Source organism: Leptonychotes weddellii, chromosome 9 (assembly GCF_054177405.1).
Source record: "Leptonychotes weddellii isolate Sample4059 chromosome 9, ASM5417740v2, whole genome shotgun sequence".
Classification (NCBI taxonomy): domain Eukaryota; kingdom Metazoa; phylum Chordata; class Mammalia; order Carnivora; family Phocidae; genus Leptonychotes; species Leptonychotes weddellii.
Genome location: NC_138377.1, coordinates 116,580,532 through 116,597,684, shown reverse-complemented (window position 1 = coordinate 116,597,684; position 17,153 = coordinate 116,580,532). Strand labels below are relative to the sequence as shown.

The 17,153-nt window shown below is 57.1% G+C and overlaps 1 protein-coding gene across 3 annotated transcripts in view; it reads right to left on the bottom strand.

Annotated features, from left to right (window-relative positions):
• Positions 1 to 17,153, bottom strand: part of RGMA (repulsive guidance molecule BMP co-receptor a) — a 44,077-nt gene that overhangs the window by 10,501 nt on the left and 16,423 nt on the right. For 2 of the 3 annotated variants that reach the window (XM_081831608.1, XM_081831609.1), the window contains exons 2-3: positions 16,723 to 16,838; positions 53 to 271 (exon numbers count right to left, since the gene is read on the bottom strand). In XM_081831608.1, the coding sequence (XP_081687734.1) occupies positions 53 to 271; positions 16,723 to 16,838 (335 nt within the window). The remainder of the gene's footprint in view (positions 1 to 52; positions 272 to 16,722; positions 16,839 to 17,153) is intronic. The other variant, XM_081831610.1, reaches the window with a different exon arrangement.

Sequence of the window (17,153 nt, the reverse complement as noted above, 5' to 3'; positions counted from 1 at the left end):
TGCAGAGCGGCCTGCCGCCAGGGCCCGTGGAGGCCCCTCCCACAGTTCCCACCTGCGGCGTGGTCAGTGTTCCCGGGCAGCCGGACTCGGGGAGCTGACAAGCCACCCTTGGGCCTTTGACATCTGCTGACACCGTCACAGCCATCCCCAAGCATTGTGGCACGCTCAGCAGAAATGTGGCTGGGAATTAAGGCCCACTGTGTGTGCTGGGCTCTGCGACTGTGTGACCTCGTACAAAGCCCTGGGCTTCTCTGTGCCTCGGCAGATTTACCTAGAAAATGAGTCATAGTAGTATGTACCTTATGAGGCTGGTCAGAGTGGTTAAGGACCAAGAATGGCACTGACTAGAGCAGAAGGTCAGTGAACGTTGGCTAGTAGGATTACTCCATGAGCTTCGGTCCCAGAAGGCCTGGTTCCGGCCAGCTTGTCTGCAAGAGCAAGGGCAGCTTCCCTCTTGGTTGTCATCGCTCCATCCCTCCCTCCTCTGTCCTGCTCAGGAGAGCATGCTGGGAAGCAACGGAGAGCGATAGCGTTGGATCTGGCCTTAATTCATGGTTTTTTTAAAAGTCACTCACAAGCTTTGAGATTTTAGTGACCATTAGCTACGAGGGACCATGCCTGAAAACTGTGGCTTTAACACACCTGAATCTTGGAGGCTGCCCTTTCCTGGCCTCCCCGATTCTTTTGCACAGTCCCTAGTGACTTCAGTGGCCAGGCATGCAGACCGGCAGCAGGAAGGAAGGTTCTACAACAGGCTCCAGGAGCACAGGGGCCGGCAGACCAGCTGGGAGGCCTGGCCTCTGCGCTCGCAGCCCAGAGCTGGAGTGATCAACAGGAGGATGGAACGACTGCTCCAGCCGCTCCTGACCGGGCCCCTAGCCAGGCTTGAGAACCCTTGGAAAAGTCAGTTTGCTTCTTTGGTGCTGGCCTTTTACCTCCAAAATCAAGTCGCCAATAAAGCCAGGGACAGAAATACCTAAGGGCAGGCTACGGAACATCTGAGCATCGGCCCTGTGCCCGGACACCTGGATGGCCTATCTTTTGGAGATCTAGGCCTCAGCAGGCCCCTGCATGAGCTGAAGCTGACCTGCCCAGGTCACACACCTGGGCACGGGGGAGCCCGTGCTCGTCCTAACATTCGGGCTCCTCTCCTAACTTCCCCTGTATTTGTCACCACTGCTGACAAACGAGGCTGTTTCTGGTGAAGTCTGCGTGGACATTTTTTCTTTTGAGAGGTTACATATTTACTTAAATTGTATTAGGAAAAATAAAGCAGATTTGATATGAGAACTACAGAGTTAAGCAGATTTGGTAAGTAAGGGGGGTAATTGCCATGAAGAGGCACCTGGGGTGAACAGGGGAAAGGCATTGTTGAGAACCGCCCCCCATGGTCTCCCTCCCACAGATGTGTGCTCTTGGGGGCAGGTGTCCCTTGAAAGGCAGCTAGAAGATTCTCTGGCCCTGCTGTCTTCATATTTCGCCAAACAACAGAAGACACGCAAGGCCCAACCGACCCTGCAAAAGGCTAATGTGGCCTGTGTGGGAGAAGGTGAAGGTGCCCCTCACAGTGGAGGTGAGGTGAGGAGAGGGGGTAGGTGTGAGTGGAGGGGTGCCGTGCAGAGGAACACGCTGGGGGGGGCCACCTACTCTCCGTCTCTGGTCGGCTGCCCCCACGCACGGCCCGCTCAGGCAGCCCCCCCGATTCCGGGCGCAGGGTGTGCTGACCTGCGATGCTCTCTCGGAATCATGGAGATCGGGACGTCTGAGAAAACGCTCTGAGTGGCACACGGGCCTGTGCTGAGTGGCGGCCACCGGGCTGTGCCCACACCGCCCACCAGCCCGCCAGCGTCGGGAGCCCTGCCTGCAGTCAGGCTCGGGTCCCCCTCGGGTGCTCGGCATGCCCAAAGGGGAGAAAGGCCACCACCGGCCCCTTTACAACCAGACGGTGGCAACCCGAGCAGGAGCTGTGTGGGCCTCAGCTCTGCCAAAGCTGACCCGGGACAGCAGAGAGCCAAGTCGCAGCTACTCTGTCTTTGGCTGGTGCCTGAGCTCAGCCAGCCCACCGCGCGGCCCCAGGCCCCACGGCCCTGCCCGCCTCCCTGAGGGGCACAGCCAGGCTCAGCTGGCTGCCTTCCTGGCCCCAGGTCTCTGGGAAGAAGCTGAAGCAGGATTTTGCATCTGGCCTGTTGGGCCTAAGAGCCCACACCCAGGGCAGTTCCTTGACATTATACAATTAGCACAGACGATCGCCTCCGCCCGCCAGCCGCTGAGTGGTTCAAGGGCACGCTTCACCACCAGCGACCTTCAGCCTCTCCCTGCAAGAGTCCCCCACCAGCCGCGAGGCCCGTGGTCCCCAGGTGCCCCGTGGCCTTGCCCCCTGCGGACCAGTTCCCCGGGGGCCGCTTTCCAGCGTGGGCAGCGGCTACAAGGCAGGGGTCAGGAACGGGGCCTGGGGCAGGACCAGCCTGCACACAGACAGCGTGGGGTATGCGGAGTGTCTCACTCCTGACCCCCGTTTGTGGCTCCTTCCCCACCCAGGGGCGACTCCGCAGGTGGTGGTAGGAGACTGATGTCTTCACAGCCTTGAAAATGGCTCAGAGCAGCTTCCCAGAGGCAGAGTTCTCCAGTAGGTCTGGGGTTCGTGACCGAAATCCTACAGAGGTGCCCCGAAAGGGGGTCATCAGGTGGGATCTGCCAGTACAGACGTGGCTGGCCCTTAATCCTCCTAGTCCCTAGTGACTTCAGTGGCCAGGCATGCAGACCGGCAGCAGGAAGGAAGGTTCTACACAGGCTTGTTGCGCTCTTCAAACCTCCCCATGCACACCAACCGCCTGGGCTGAGTCAGCAGGCCTCAGTGGGCCCGAGGCTCTGCATTTCTGCCAGGCTCCCAAGGGGGGCCCACGCTGCTGGTCACACTTCTGGCCACACTTCTTCAGAGTTGGGCCATTTTCTTTTCAATGGTCACGAAAGGGCCAAGTTCGAACCTGCTGGAGCCCAGCCAGTCCGGAGTGTGTGAATGGGGCATTTCCTTTGGCGTGGGAGGGGGGTGCAGAGGGGGCAGAGGGAGGAGGCGGCTCTCCCAAGGTGCAAGCCTAGCAGGACACAGCTGCCAACCCTGAGCAGTCCTGGGCATCCCCGCCCCCCTCCGCAGGCCCTGGGCCCTTGGAAACGAGGCCTTTCATCTCTCGGTTCAAACTCAGTGGGGCTCCCTCCCTTGCTCCCCTCCCCATCTCAGAGCCTCCCGAGTGGTGAAGGCAGCTCCGCCCACCACCCCCAGGGGGCGACCGCGGTCATTCTGCGGCTGCCCTTGCACCCAAGAGGTAGGCCTTCCGCCCCAGGCAGGGTCCACACAGGGGTGAACTCCTCCAGCCCCTCGCTCCCATGAAGTCCCACTGATCCCATTTCTCAGCGGTCTGGAGAACGTTCCCGATGTTATCACCCAGGACTAGGGACAGACCTGGAGAGGTGTGAAGGTGACGCTGGCCAGATGGGGTGGTGGGCAGTGGGCACCGGAGGGAGAGTGTCCGCCTCAAAGTCCCGCTCTGTCCCCTACCAGTAGTTGTGGGAACTTGGCTCTGCCTCACTTTCCTTATCTATGAACTGGAGGTAGCACCCACCTTAGAGAGTTGCCAAGGGTTGAACGAGAAGATGCACTTGGTCAGCCTGGGACCCCGTGGGTGCTCAACAAACGGGGGCCCTGACCAAGGTCTCAGAGGGGGATAAACACCTCCACCCCCATGAGGTAAGAGGTTAGAAGTCACAGGCGGGGACAGGGAGGGGACAGGAAGGGCACTGGACCGGAGTGTCCCTTCCCCCACCTCACCCTCGTCCTCACGTTAGGGCCCTGGCTGGGCTCTGCCCCCCACCTGGATGTGGACGGGCTGAGTGTGCATACAGCTGTTTCAGTGCACTGACCACCCACTCCTGCGGCCCACCCGGATCGGCCATGACTGGCTGGGCGCCACACTTCCCAAGGGCACCTGGGATGACTTCACCCACCACCACACTCACTGTCTTTCACCGGGGAGGATGCGATGGACTGAATGTGTCCCCCCCCAGATTCCTGTGTTGAAGCCCCCACCCCAATGTGATGGTACTTGGAAAGGGGGGGGCCTCTGGGGGATGATTAGGTTCAGATGAGGTCATGAGGTGGGTGCCCCATGATGGGATTAGTGTCCTCCTAGGAAGAGACACCAGAGCGGGGGGCTCACCCTTGGCCACGTGAGGACACAGCAAGGAGGTGTGAGTTAGAGAGCTTAGTTAGAGAGCTGCCACCAGAACCCGACCGTGCCTGGCACCCTGACTTTCAGCCTCGGGAACTACAAGCCTTGCCCTGTCTCTCCTCCCCTTCCTGGGCCCTCCTGACTCCCCCCCTGAAGAAGCCAGATCACTGGAGACATTCACTTGGCCAGGGGCCAGAAGACCAGGTGGACTCGGCTTCCCCTATTCCATTGTCCCCGCTCCTTGAAAGGACCTGTGGTCACTGAGGGGTGACCTGGGCTGGGATGACTCTCCCAGCTCTTGAGGGGGACAGGGCATGGAGGAGGCAGTGAAGAGAGCTCTCATCTCTTGCTTGCCCTCCCCCCCACCAGCCCCTGGGACCCAGTCTCTTCCTCCTGCTGCGGGGCCCCGCCTTCTCTCCCGCAGCCATCCTTTCCTCTCTGGTGTCCCAGGCGCCCCACGATACCTCTTCCACCCAGACGTTTCCTGAGAGATGGTGGAATCAGAAACTTTGGGTCCTGTAGCACAATTTCAACAAGTTCGCTTTTGCTCTTGTTAACGAATAAAGGAACAGACCTTAGGTTCTGTGACACAAAGAAAACGAGAGCACTTGCAATTTCCCCACCCAGACAGAGCACCGGGGTGAATTCAGGGTCAACAAGGCGGTCGGTGACAGGTTTTGTGTCACTGGGCAATGCCACGCTGGAGATTCTCGGGAAGCGGGGGACCTCACTTTCGGAGGCGGTGCTGGTGGGGAGGGTTTAAAGGTATGTGCTCTAGAGGCAGATGCTCACGGTCCAATTCCAGCTCTGGCGCTCAGTGCTGTGTGGCCATGGGCAAATCCACTAACCTCTCTGAGCTCAGTGTTGCTCTCTGTGCCACGGAGATGCGTCAGGACTTTCATCAGTGGCTTCAGGGACCCGTGGAGTTGATGTAAGCAAACCCTGAGAACACTGGAAGGAAGCTCAGTGGAAGTCAGTTTTGTGTTAACTTGGCTCGCTTAAATAGTCATTTGTGGGGCAGACTCAGACCTACCTAACAGCTAATGTGTGCTGAGCACTTACTAGTTCCCGAGGCTGAGCAGCACATTGTACAGGTATCTCCATTAACCCTATGACGGCCCATTCAGCAGCCAGGCACACTGAGGCCTAGCGGCATTACATAGCCCCCTCCTCCTTCACCTTAGGTACCTCCACACACACCAGGCCGAGCCCATGGGCTCTGGGCCACAAAGACAACGAAGAAGGGGCTCTGCCCTTCAGGGGGCTGATGGGGCAGGGGCGGCACGTGCAGTGGGGGCAGCAGGGGGTGTGACCCACAGGACACACAGGCTTCTCCAAAAAGGAAATAATGATGACAATAATGACGCCCCGATCTTCCCTGGCCCGTGTGGACTGCAAACCGCTCGAACGCCAGATCTTCACGGCTACTCTGAATTGGCGGGCAAGAATTTTTTTCTCCATTTGATACGTGCACGCATGCCTGGCTCACACAGCCAACAGGCTTTGGGGGGCTATTTTCTCTGCTTTTCAAAGTGCTTGTGCCCTACCTTTCTGGGGACACCAGCTGAGAAGGATTCAGGTCCTGAAATTCCCAACAGCGAGATGTGTTTTCTTTGACCATGCCCAGTTCCTGACGTAGGGCCATCGCCACCCCTAGGTTCTCAGGTCAGTGACCACCCCCCAAATGGATGGTGAGCCCTCGTTTAAGGCTCCCGGCCAAGCACTCCCACTACAGACTGAGAAGCTAGAGCTCAGGGTGGGGGGATGGCTTGTAAGAGGCCAGGGACTGGCTGGGACCAGACTTGCGGGGCTCCCATCCCCCCCGACCCCTGCCTTCTCTCCAGCCCTCCTGGGCCTGTCTGCCTAAAGTGGTCACGCATGAGCTGTCATTTCCTGGGGGTCACACGGAAGGGACTGCCAGGGCTGGACAGTCCCCACGGGTGGAGAGCCGAGGGGCCCTCGACCCCCTCTTGGAGTCATCCTGCTGCCCCATGTCTACTCCACTAAATCATGGGCTGGAGGCCACTCCAGGTCAGGAACCTGAATGTAACCTGGCCCAGCATCAAAAGGAAAAGCTCTTGGCTGCAGTGTCACCTGCCAAAGAAACCACAGACGGGCTGATTTTTATGTCCCGTATCTTAAAAGAAAAAAGAAAAAGAAAAAGAAAAAGCACGAGACCTTAATTCCAGGCAGGAAGCCTTGGACTTTTTCTGATGTGAACATCCAGGGAAGGATGCACGGAGAGGAAAGTGGGAGAGGTTGAAACAAATCTTACTGCAACTCATGCAGGCAGGAAGAGGAGACCAGGCTCTGCAGGGTGAGCCGCCCTTGGTGCTTTTGGGCTGACAGAAGGTCATGGCTGCCCCCTCCCTGCCTGGTTCCTGCAGACAGCAAAGTGGCCCCTTCTGGCCCTCTGGCCACCTCTGGATGGATCCAAGACCGCCAATAGGCACAGGGCCGGGGGATCAAGAACCTGACCGGAAGTCAGTTCTCCTGCGCTTCATTTCCATCTTAGCCACTGTGTCCTTGGGCTGGGGGGCTCCTGACTCGTGCAATTGGGGCCAGAACTCCTTGTCTCTCTGTGCCGTCAACTTAATCAAGATCACTTCATCTAATGATCACTTTGTGACCAAACTGTCTTGGCTTCTCAAGATGCGCCATGGAGTTTTAGAACCCCGGGGGTCTGAGGGACACCCAGGGTCGCTGGCCACCGGTTTCCACCTCCAGCCAGCCTCCACCGCCACCCGAAGTCTGCGGGGATAGGACTGTCCCCTCCTGCTCTAGATAGCTCCAGCTGGGGACCTGCATCTGCCTCCAGGGATATCCTAGGGGCCTCGGCTCTTGTCTAGAGCCACACAGAAAAGGCTCACATGGGACCACGCTGCAAACACTGAAGATGACCCCTTGCGTGTCACCTTCCTCAGCCTCTGGAGGCTCTGGGCCTCATTGAAAGCTCCGCATCATCCACCGACGCCCCAGCTGAGGGGTCACCTCCCAAGAGCAGGGGCCCCTCATCTTCCCCCACCCCGCACTCAAAGCATCTTAGCAGATCTGATGCCTTTTTTAAGCCCCCCCACCCAGGGCTCTGCTAGGTCTCCGGGGGGAGGCTGGGGGCTTGCACGTGCCCTGGCACTCCGCATATGTAACATTTCACTTTTGGGGGGAGATGGGCTCCGGACTGCCTCCTTTGGGGGCTGAGACGTGCCCGCGAGAGGAATCAGAGCCTCACAGCCAGCCTGACTTAATTCCTTTCCTTTCAATAGCAACCCAGCGCCTCTTGGAAACAGCCAGCCGGGGGCAGGGAGCTCGGAGCATCGGCCGTACCGCCCCCCCCGGGGCAGGAGGAAAATATTTATGCACCAGCGCAGCATTAGCTGCTTTCAGAGACCTCCTTTGAACTGTTAATCAAGCCCAATCTTTCGGAATAATAGCCTGATTATTACCGCCCTGTTTGCATAACAAAGAAGCCCAATAAAACTTATTTCACTGTGCACCAAGGGGGTGTGAAGGATCGCCCTGAGAAACGAGTCTCAGGAATGCAGCGAGCCGCTCCACGGCCAGAACCCAGGAATAAAGACAATGCAATTTGCCACCAAGAAAAGCCCAATAGACCAATAAATTACCCGCGTGCAAAGGGGTTAGATCGGGTTTCAGTGGCTGTGTAGGAGGGGTGGGGTGAGCCAGCAGAGGGGAAGAACCTGCCTCCTCTTAAAGGGGTAAGGCTCTTTTGGAATACAAGCCCCGTGATCGAGTTGGTTTTGTCCAATGTCGGCGGGGGGCGGGGGCTTCCTAGCACGACAACTGTCTGGATTCATTTACTCGCTGGAAGTTCTGGACCCTACCAGGTGCTTCATGCTGTTCTTGCAACAAGCCTCCGTGGGTTTCTCTGCTCAGGTGGAGGCAGCTACCAAACTTCTGCCACCCAGGTCTGGAAGGGCAAGTGGGATTTGGCAGGTGGCGTGGGACAGAGGTCTGGAAGCGCAGCGGCCTCCAGAACAGCGGAGGTTGGCTGGAGCCGAAATACTGGTTGGTTGCTGGTAGCAAACGTCACCGAGCTCCAAAGTGCTTTCCTCTGCTGTGTGAGGGGGTGGCCAGGGGACTCCAAACCCCTTTCCTCTTGTCCCCCAGCTCCGTTAGATCCCACAAGTGGGCGCTGGCCTCGGGCTGTTTCCATCACCCTATCCTCCTCGGAGACCTGGCCCCCCTCCCAGTTCCTTTTCCCTGGGTCCCCCACGCCCCACGGGTGGAATAGGCTTCCTGCGGTGTGCGTGCCTCCGTGGTCCCAAGTGGCCTTTCCGAAGGTGCTCCCACAAGCGCCCAACAGTCCCCTATACTCAGGTCCCTCTGTGCAAATACCCCCGTGTGGTTCTGTTTTCCTGACTGGACCCTGCCGCGCCAGCCTAAGGATTTCAGACTCGATGTGGCTGATTGTGGGGAGCCCCCGGCCAATGTTCAGTAGGTGCACGGCATGATCAGAAGGTGGCTTTAGTCCACCGAAACCTGAGACCTCCCGTTCCTGTCCCCCGCTCGCTCTGGGCCATGGAGGCACGGGGGCTCCCCTCTTATCATTAACCTATCATTAAGAAGATAGGGGCCTGAAGGAGGTGGGGAGGGCCCCCAGCATGGCACTCTGGCTTTGGCAGGAGCAGTTGGAGCAGCGGGCCACTCCCCACCCTCTTCTGTCCCCTCAGCACGGAACCAAGGCCCGGGCCGCGAACGGAGCTGGTGCGAGTATGTGGCTCACTCTGGCCTGGGCAGTGTCCTGGCGTCTCCCTGAGTTCAGAAATGCCCGGAACCCGCCCGTCTGTCTCTCCCACAGGAACTGCACCGGATCACCATGGCGTCAACATTGACGTGTTTGACAGCAGGTACTTCAAGGGACACACCCAGGTGACAGCCTGGGTATTCTGCCAGGTGCAGCCGACCCTACCTTACTTAACCTGCAGCAAGCCAGAAGTGGTCGTCTTTCCTAAAAAGCATTCCTCCCCGGTGCAGCCCAAGATTGTCCCAGGGAACCCACCTAGCCCGCCACTCCCTTGGAGGCACCAGGATCTTTTCTCGGAGCTTCCTCCAGGAACCAGCCTACGGGAGAAGGCGTCAGGCAAGAGGAAGTTTCACAGAGAATCTCAAATGACCGGAGGAAGGGGCGGTGGGTAGGCTGGGGTGCCGGGGGTTAACTCAGTGCCTCCCACCCTGCGGGGAGAGGGGCCCCACTGCCACCCAGCCAGGGCCGCTCCGCCCCAGCCACGCATGCCAAGTTGCTGCAAGAAAGCACGCCGAGTGCCAAGGAAAAGGGCACACCTCAGCTTGCCAAACTGGACACCCTCCCCCCGCTCCCACTGGGGCCGTGCGGAGCTAGATCAGTGGCAAACAGGACATTCAAAAAAGCACCTGTGTTCGCCTCAGGCCTAAAGGCCACAGGCAGGCCTAAAGGCCACAGGCAGGCCTGGCCGTCAGGCGGCTGAGGGCTCCTCTGGATAAGAGGGACCCGTGCTGGCCAAGGGCTGAGCGGGGAGCGAGATGCCATGCCCTGAGCATCCTGTCTGAGGGCACAGAGATGAGCTACCCCGGGTTCCACAAGGAGGGTGGTTATGGGCAAAGACACCACTTTTCGGATATAAATGAAGTTCTCAGGTGAGTAATTTGGTCTTGGTGCTTTGAGGCGTAACCCCTTTTCCTGAGTCTAGGGGCTGGCTCTCATAATGATAATTTTCCATCCTGGCTTTTCCTTCAGCAACCCTGGGCTCATCTGCTTGGCCGCTCCAGGTCCAAATTCATTTTTTTAAAAGATTTTATTTATTCATTTGACAGAGACACAGCGAGAGAGGGAACACAAGCAGGGGGAGTGAGAGAGGGAGAAGTAGGCTTCCCGCAGAGCAGGGAGCCCGATGTGGGGCTCGATCCCGGGACCCTGGGATCATGACCTGAGCCGAAGGCAGACGCTTAACGACTGAGCCACCCAGGTGTCCCTCCAAATTCATTTGAAGTGGCTTTGTCACCCTCACCACCGTCCGCAGGCTGGCCTCACCCCCCCGCCCCATGCAGTGGGAGGGCAAAGGCACACCAGCTGGGCACACGCCCGGCTGGCACACACATGTGTGAGCCTGTGTTCATGGGACATTCCTTAGCATGGGGAGCAATAATGGGCTCCTTTCTGCAGGGACCTGGGTGCAGACGGATCACTTTAATAGGCGTCTCGGTATTCCGACTGCTTGGGTGAAATGGTGCATGAAATGAATAAATAAGCAAAACCCAAAAGACATAAATTTGACTTGGGAAAATTTGCACAATGTCAGTCCTGCCAACTTGTTTTCCTGACCTATGGCTGGGTGGCATCTTCTTCTTTGAAATACTAAGCCAGGGATGGATAGGGAGCAGAGAGGGCCCTTGGGAGGAGGCAAAAACGCTAGGTCCACAGAAAATGCAGTCACTCTTCATTCTGCTATCGAATCTCTCCCAATTTTGTTCCTTATTTTTCCTCACCTTAAAGCCTTACGTGCTACATAGCACAAACTCTCATATGCCATAAAACAAACTTAATGAGCGTGTTTATTCAAAACAGGGGATATGGGTAAGGGCAGGGGTCTGTGTTCTCCCCCTGGCTCTGTCACTAGCTAGCTGTGTAATGTCAGGCAACCTCTCTGACCCTCGGTCTCCTCTTCAGGACAGTGGGAGTGATGACGTCCATGAGGAAGGTGTGGTGATCTCATGAGGTGTTGTATTTAAAGCATTTGGCAGAGCGCCTGGTACACTATGGCCACTCAGTAAGTGAAAAGCGCTTTAAAAATTATCGTTCTCCATTCAAATGATCATACTTTGGAGAGAACAATATAAGGTATTATGTCTCCAAGGATGTGCATCATCTTAAGTAGTGATGGAAGTCTGTGGGAGGTCGGAATTTGGGTTATTTTCATTTACTTACTTATCCTTTTTGGTTTTTAGATTTAAAAATGAGTATTGCTTTTATAACCAAAAAAAAAGTTATTTTAGAAAGAAGATTGGAGTATCTGGCGGGGGGAACCCTGTGGTCTCTGTCTCTCGAGAAAAAACAAAACAGAAATGCCAAAAACCCAAGGGCCCTATAATTCCCAGGATCTCGTGGGGCGTGTTCAGGATATGCAGCAAGGAGAAGCGTATGAAGAAACAGAAAATGGGGTTCTGCCCTTATTAAGAGAACTGGTGACGGGCACCTGGGTGGCTCAGTTGTTAAGCGTCTGCCTTCGGCTCAGGTCATGATCCCGGGGTCCTGGGATCGAGCCCCATGTCGGGCTCCCTGCTCCGCGGGAAGCCTGCTTCTCCCTCTCCCACTCCCCCTGCTTGTGTTCCCTCTCTCGCTGTGTCTCTTTGTCAAATAAATAAAAATCTTTAAAAAAAAAAAAAGAAAGAGAACTGGTGATCTAGGAGAGGACAAAAACCCAAGACCCACGAAGCAATGAGGCTGAGAGGAAGCACAGGTATCTGTAGCCAAGGGGACAGGTGTCTAGGTCATTGGAGGGATGGCACCAGACCCCAACAGACAGCACTGAAGTTGGGCTTTGATCAAGGGGGCATTCCCATTCCAAACTGGGCAAGCCTGGGGGTTGCCCACAGGGAAGGTGTGGTGGGATGGTGGCAGAATGTGCATGTGTGTGTGTGGGGGGTGCGGGCAGGAGTGACCTGGAGCCTGGGGATGTGCCAGAAGCCATGGGAATGAGACCTGGGAAAAGCTTGGGGGCCCGGAAGACAGAGGGTCCTCCCTTTTGAATGCTCCAAAGAGGGCTAAGAGGAGGCACGAGTTCCCGAGCAGGACTTTCAGAACAATTCATTTGGGGGTGTGCACAGGGGGCCTGAGAGGCAGGTCCTAGGGCTGGCCAGCTCTTGTAGCAAGGAGACAGTGGGAACAGGCAGGAAAGGGCGTAGGAAGGAGGCCCAGCCCCAAGCATGGATTGAACGGACAGGCCCATGTCCCACTCAGGGCTTTACGGTTCTGGGCACTCGCTAACATACTCAAACCAGGCACTAGTCCTGGGGCGGGGGCGGGTGCGGATCTAAGGTGAGCCACCATCTTGGTGTGCCCAGGACTGAGAGGGTTTCTTTCTTTTTTCTTTTTATTTTTTTAAAGATTTCATTTATTTATTTGACAGAGAGATAGCGAAAGCAGGAACACAAGCAGGGGGAATGGGAGAGGGAGAAGCGGGCTTCCTGCCGAGCAGGGAGCCCGATGTGGGACTCGATCCCAGGACCCCGGGATCATGACCTGAGCCGATGGCAGACGCTTAACGACTGAGCCACCCAGGCGCCCCTGAGAGGGTTTCTAAGGACACCAGACTTGCAGCTTTAAAACTAGAAAAGCCCGGGGTGTGCTAGGATGAGTTGGTCACTCTAGAAGAAACAGCGCCTTCAGTTTTCCGCAGGTTAAATTCAGCCAAGATGAGAACAGCATGGTAGCTAACCACTCAATCAAAACATAAAGTTGGGGTTCTCTGCCCAGTCTGTGCAGGGCCTTGCATATTTCACTGAAGAGAGGATTTTTCGCAGGAACTACGTGTCCCCCAGCCTATAAACAGGTCCCCACCCCGTCCTCTTACCTCCACAGGGTCCTGGGACCCCCTCTTCCCCATCGCACGGAGCGTCCTTATCTGAGCCCGTAGAGCACCTATCCCCACTTCTCCTTTGAGCTCTGGGGTGATTGCTAGCAATTACCTGAACCTTGCAGACAGGTTTCCCTTCTTCAACCACAAGACCAGAAATCCTCTCCTTATGCCCAGTTCACCCTCAGGAGCTAAAGGGCAAACCATCCATAGGCTCTTACATCCCGCCCTCCTTGGGATCCAAGGCCCTGCTGTGTCACACGCCGACCTGCTAGCTGGCTCTGCTGTCCTCTGGCTCTTGCAACCAGACATCACTTCATTCTCTCCCTTTGGGACACTGAGTCCCACTGGGAGGACAAAAATGTGGTAAGCAAATTGACTTGCTTGCACATTTCTAAACACCAGCTCTGGGAGAACTTTTCTCATCTCCATAATGACACAGATGCACTTGAACACTGCAGAGAGCCTTGGTCTCCCCGAGCCTTAGCCTTAGTTTCCCTCCTGAGGACTAACATTTCTGTAGCAGGTGCAGTTTAAAAGTAAAGGGAAAGGAACGAGGGGAAACGACAGGCAATGATCCTTAGAAGAGCAGTCCTCACACCGGAGCGTGCATCAGAACCCCCTAGAGGGCCTGGTGGAGTACAGACTGCGGGGTCTCACCCGGAGTATGGGCTTCGGTAGGTCTGGCGTGGTCCCAGAACTTGTATGTCTAACCAGCTCCCAGGGGAGGCTGAGGGACCAGACTTGAAGAAGCCCTGCGCTCCAGTACGGAGAGCATCCACCGGACGTTGATGGGAGGCATGCCAACGTATCTACAACCCTTTGACGGGCTTTTCTTAGAAATTTGTTTTATGAAGTCACAGAGGTTTCAAAGTTTAAGAAGCATCTATTTATCCCCTCTCCCACGCCCTGCAGCTAGACATGGCCACTGGTCCATCCACATCCACTGTGGGCACAACATCATCCAAGCACACAGCCCTGTAGCCCAAGGAACACCACGGAGCCCTTTCCCATTAGGAGGCTGGGGGTCTGCCGGCCGTGCTGGGAGAGGGCCCCGAGGGCTGTCACTGAGTCAGGAACACAGTAGGCCCACCAGTGTGCCGTAGGCACTGAGCGAGTACTTGGCAAACACTCTCCAAAGACACAAAAACTCTCAGTCTACAGAGGTTAAGGCATCTTTCTCCACAGAGCTATGTCCAATTTAATTTGCACTCCTATGGCTTTACTCCTGGCAGCCCATTCAATTAACGAGCGCCGAACAAACCTATTCTTTGAGGAGCCTGCTCCAGCCAGAGTCCACCTGTCTTCAGTGGGAGAGGCCCCAGCAGGCGGGGCCCCTGGGGGTCTCCACGCCTTGCACTTGCCTACGCTTTGTGCTTTCTCCAGCACCCAGCCGGCTCACTTCCCAGCTCTCCATCGGACCCGCAGCTTTCTCTGACTTTAGTGCAGATCAGCCCCTCTGCCACTGGGTCAAAGAGGAGGACAGTCTGTCCATCTCTTCGTGGCATAAATGACCCATTTCATCTCTTACTTAAGAAACTTGTCTTCTGACCCAGATTCCTTGAGCACGCAAGTTTTTGGAGCCCCCGGTGTATTTGGTGTGGGGAGACTGGAAGCTCAGTTTTCAGTAAGGTGGGCAATTTTGACTTAAATGCAGCTGTCAAGGCCTCAAATTAGAAGAAACACGAGCCAGTTGGCATGACCCTGCGGCGGCTATCTGTTCTATCTGCCAGGTTTTAGTTACCAGCCTTGAAGCCAAAAATGAAATGGGCTTCTAGGAAACAAAAGTGATGGAATGCGCGTTGTGAATTATATAACCCACCAGCTTTCCTGGGACCGCGGAGCAGGGGAGGAATACTTTAAAATAAAGTTCTAGAGATGGAGACATGAAATGAGCAACACGGAAAACACCGCCACCACCGTAGTGCTGGAGGCTGCCTCCTACCTCCGAGGCCCTCCAGCCGGCCCTCCCTTTCCTCTGTCCAGTTCCAGCAGTTAACAAGCGCTGCCCCTTTAAGAGCGGGAAGGTGTTGTTTTAAGGGCCTCTAAGCCCCCCTTCTCAATTTCAGCTCCGAGCTGAGATCACATCCCCCAAGGCAGCCGAGGGACAAAAGCTATTTATCAACCCATCTGATAAAACTTCCAATGGGCCGGATCTTTATCTAGACCAAACCGAGATGCACACACACGGCAAAGTCCTGCTTCTCCAAAAGGTGGATTTCTTTTTAAAGAAGACTGTCCTATTTATTTATTTAGTTAGTTTTGGGAAGAGAATCAAATCAGCCTTTCAGCCAGACCCTTCTGTAGAAGGGGGAACTGCCTTTTAAAAGGTGTGTGTGGGGGGAGGGAGTAGGCCACCCCGCTGCTGGGCTCAGTATAAGGGGTGTTAATATTCCGGGACGGGGGCGCACGGGGGTCCAAGGGCTCTTTGGGTCACTGACACCCTTCCCTCTCATCTTGTCCTTGGCTGGGGCCTCCCCAGTGGAATCCAGAGCTGGGAGCAGGTTCCGGCTCTCCTGGACGCCCTTGGGCCGCGCAGCTGCGGAGCGAGCTGGGCGCGCTGGACTCCGCGGGCGCCAGAGGCCCGGGAGCGGGGCTGGGGTGAGAAGGTAAACTGATCCCTTGCCCCTTACCGCCGCCAGCATGGTCCGCCCGCCCGCAGCCCCAACTTGCAGCCAGGCCGAGCCCGGACTGCCCAGTTCTGCCAGTTCCTGAAACCCAGTTGGCTGGGAAGCAAAACAAAACAACCCAATCCAGGTCTAACTGAAATCCTTTCTCGCAAAGAGCTCGGTCGTGCGCGGGGGCTGCGGATTCGCGTCCCGGCCGCAGAGCGAAACAAGCTCGCACTTCTGCAGACAGACACCTCGGCACCCCGCAACACAATGGAGCCGGCCGGGAGATCCCGCCTTGCGACGGGGACCATTTGGCCCGTGACACTGCGTTTATTTGTATTTTTAGCAAGAGAAAAATGGGTATAAAGGATTTAACTGGCGTTTCCAGGCTGTGAGTAGCATATGGCCAAAGTGAAATAAAGTTTTATGAAACATTATAAAGAAAACAGACCGGGGATTTAAGTTTCGTGCCTTCCCCCGCCCCCCGAAAGGAAAAAAAAAAAAAAAAAAGTAAAGAAACTGGAGCGTTTGGGAAGGAACAAATGCTTCTCTGTGGAGTTGGCCTCCCTTCCCCCAACAAAAACAAGAGGTCCGGGCTCGGAGGAATTTGAAAGCAGCGATCTGCCAAAAACATTGTGAAAAACTATGGGGGATTCATTGGAAACAGATGGCTTTTTCAGCTTTAATTCTGAAATTCTCTCCCTTTCTGACACAATAAAAACAAACAGGGGGCGACGCGGAATGTTATCAAACAGGAACCCGGGCTCGCGTGAGCCTAGTCCGTGGGCTTCCCCGCGTGGGCAGGCGCGTGGGGGCGGGACCGGACGGGGTCCCGGAGGAGGGGGCGGCCGGGGACCCGCCCGGGACCTCAGGGGCGGCCCCGGCTCCACCCCTGAGCACCCGACAGGTTCGCACACTGGTGGGCAAGCTGCAGGAGAAAGTGCCCCCCGCTGCGAGTCCGCGATCCCTCCCCCTCCCCCTCCTTCGGGGCCCCTAAGGGGCGCGTCCCGGCACCCCCTTTCTCGGAGGGAGGGAGGCGCCCCCGGCCTCTGCGACCTCCCTGCTCCGGCTCCTTCTCGTGGCAGCCGGGCGGGGTCCTTCCACCAGCCCCCCCCGCCCCCCGGGTCCCCGCGGGCATCCATCGCGTCCTCGGCGGGGCGCGGGAGAAACAAAGGCGGGTGGAAGTGGGAGGCGGGGGTCCCGGGGCTGCCGGCGAACTTCAGCTATGACTGGCTAGCAGACGTGTGGCCGAGGGGCTGCGACGAGGCCCGGGAGAGGGCCCGGCCGTCTGTCCCCGCGCTGGGGGCAGTGCCTTACCTGCCGGGAAGCTGCAGAGAAGGAAGGCGAGGGTCGGCCAGAATCCCAGGGCTGAACGTCCTGCCCCTCTCCCCATACCCATCCATCCAGCTCGGCCTGTTACCACTAGCCTCTCCCTGGAAGAAGAGTTTAGAAGAAAAGAAGAGGAAAATAAATCACGCTGCGGAGAAAGGGCAGCCTCGCTCCGCCGGCGGGAGCAGCGAGCCGGGAGGCTCGGTACCCCTCGGCCGCGGGCGCCCGGCGCGCCCCCCCTCCCCGCGCGCCCCTCCCTCGCCCTCCCTCCCCCGGGTCCCCTCCAATGTCGGCGCGGCCCCGCCGCCCCAGCCGCCGCGCGGCCCGCCCCCTCGCGCTCGGGTTTCAGCGCGGCCCGCGGGGGGTGAGTGGCGGGGACCAGCTGGGCGGGGACCGAGGCGGTGGGGCTCCGACGCTGG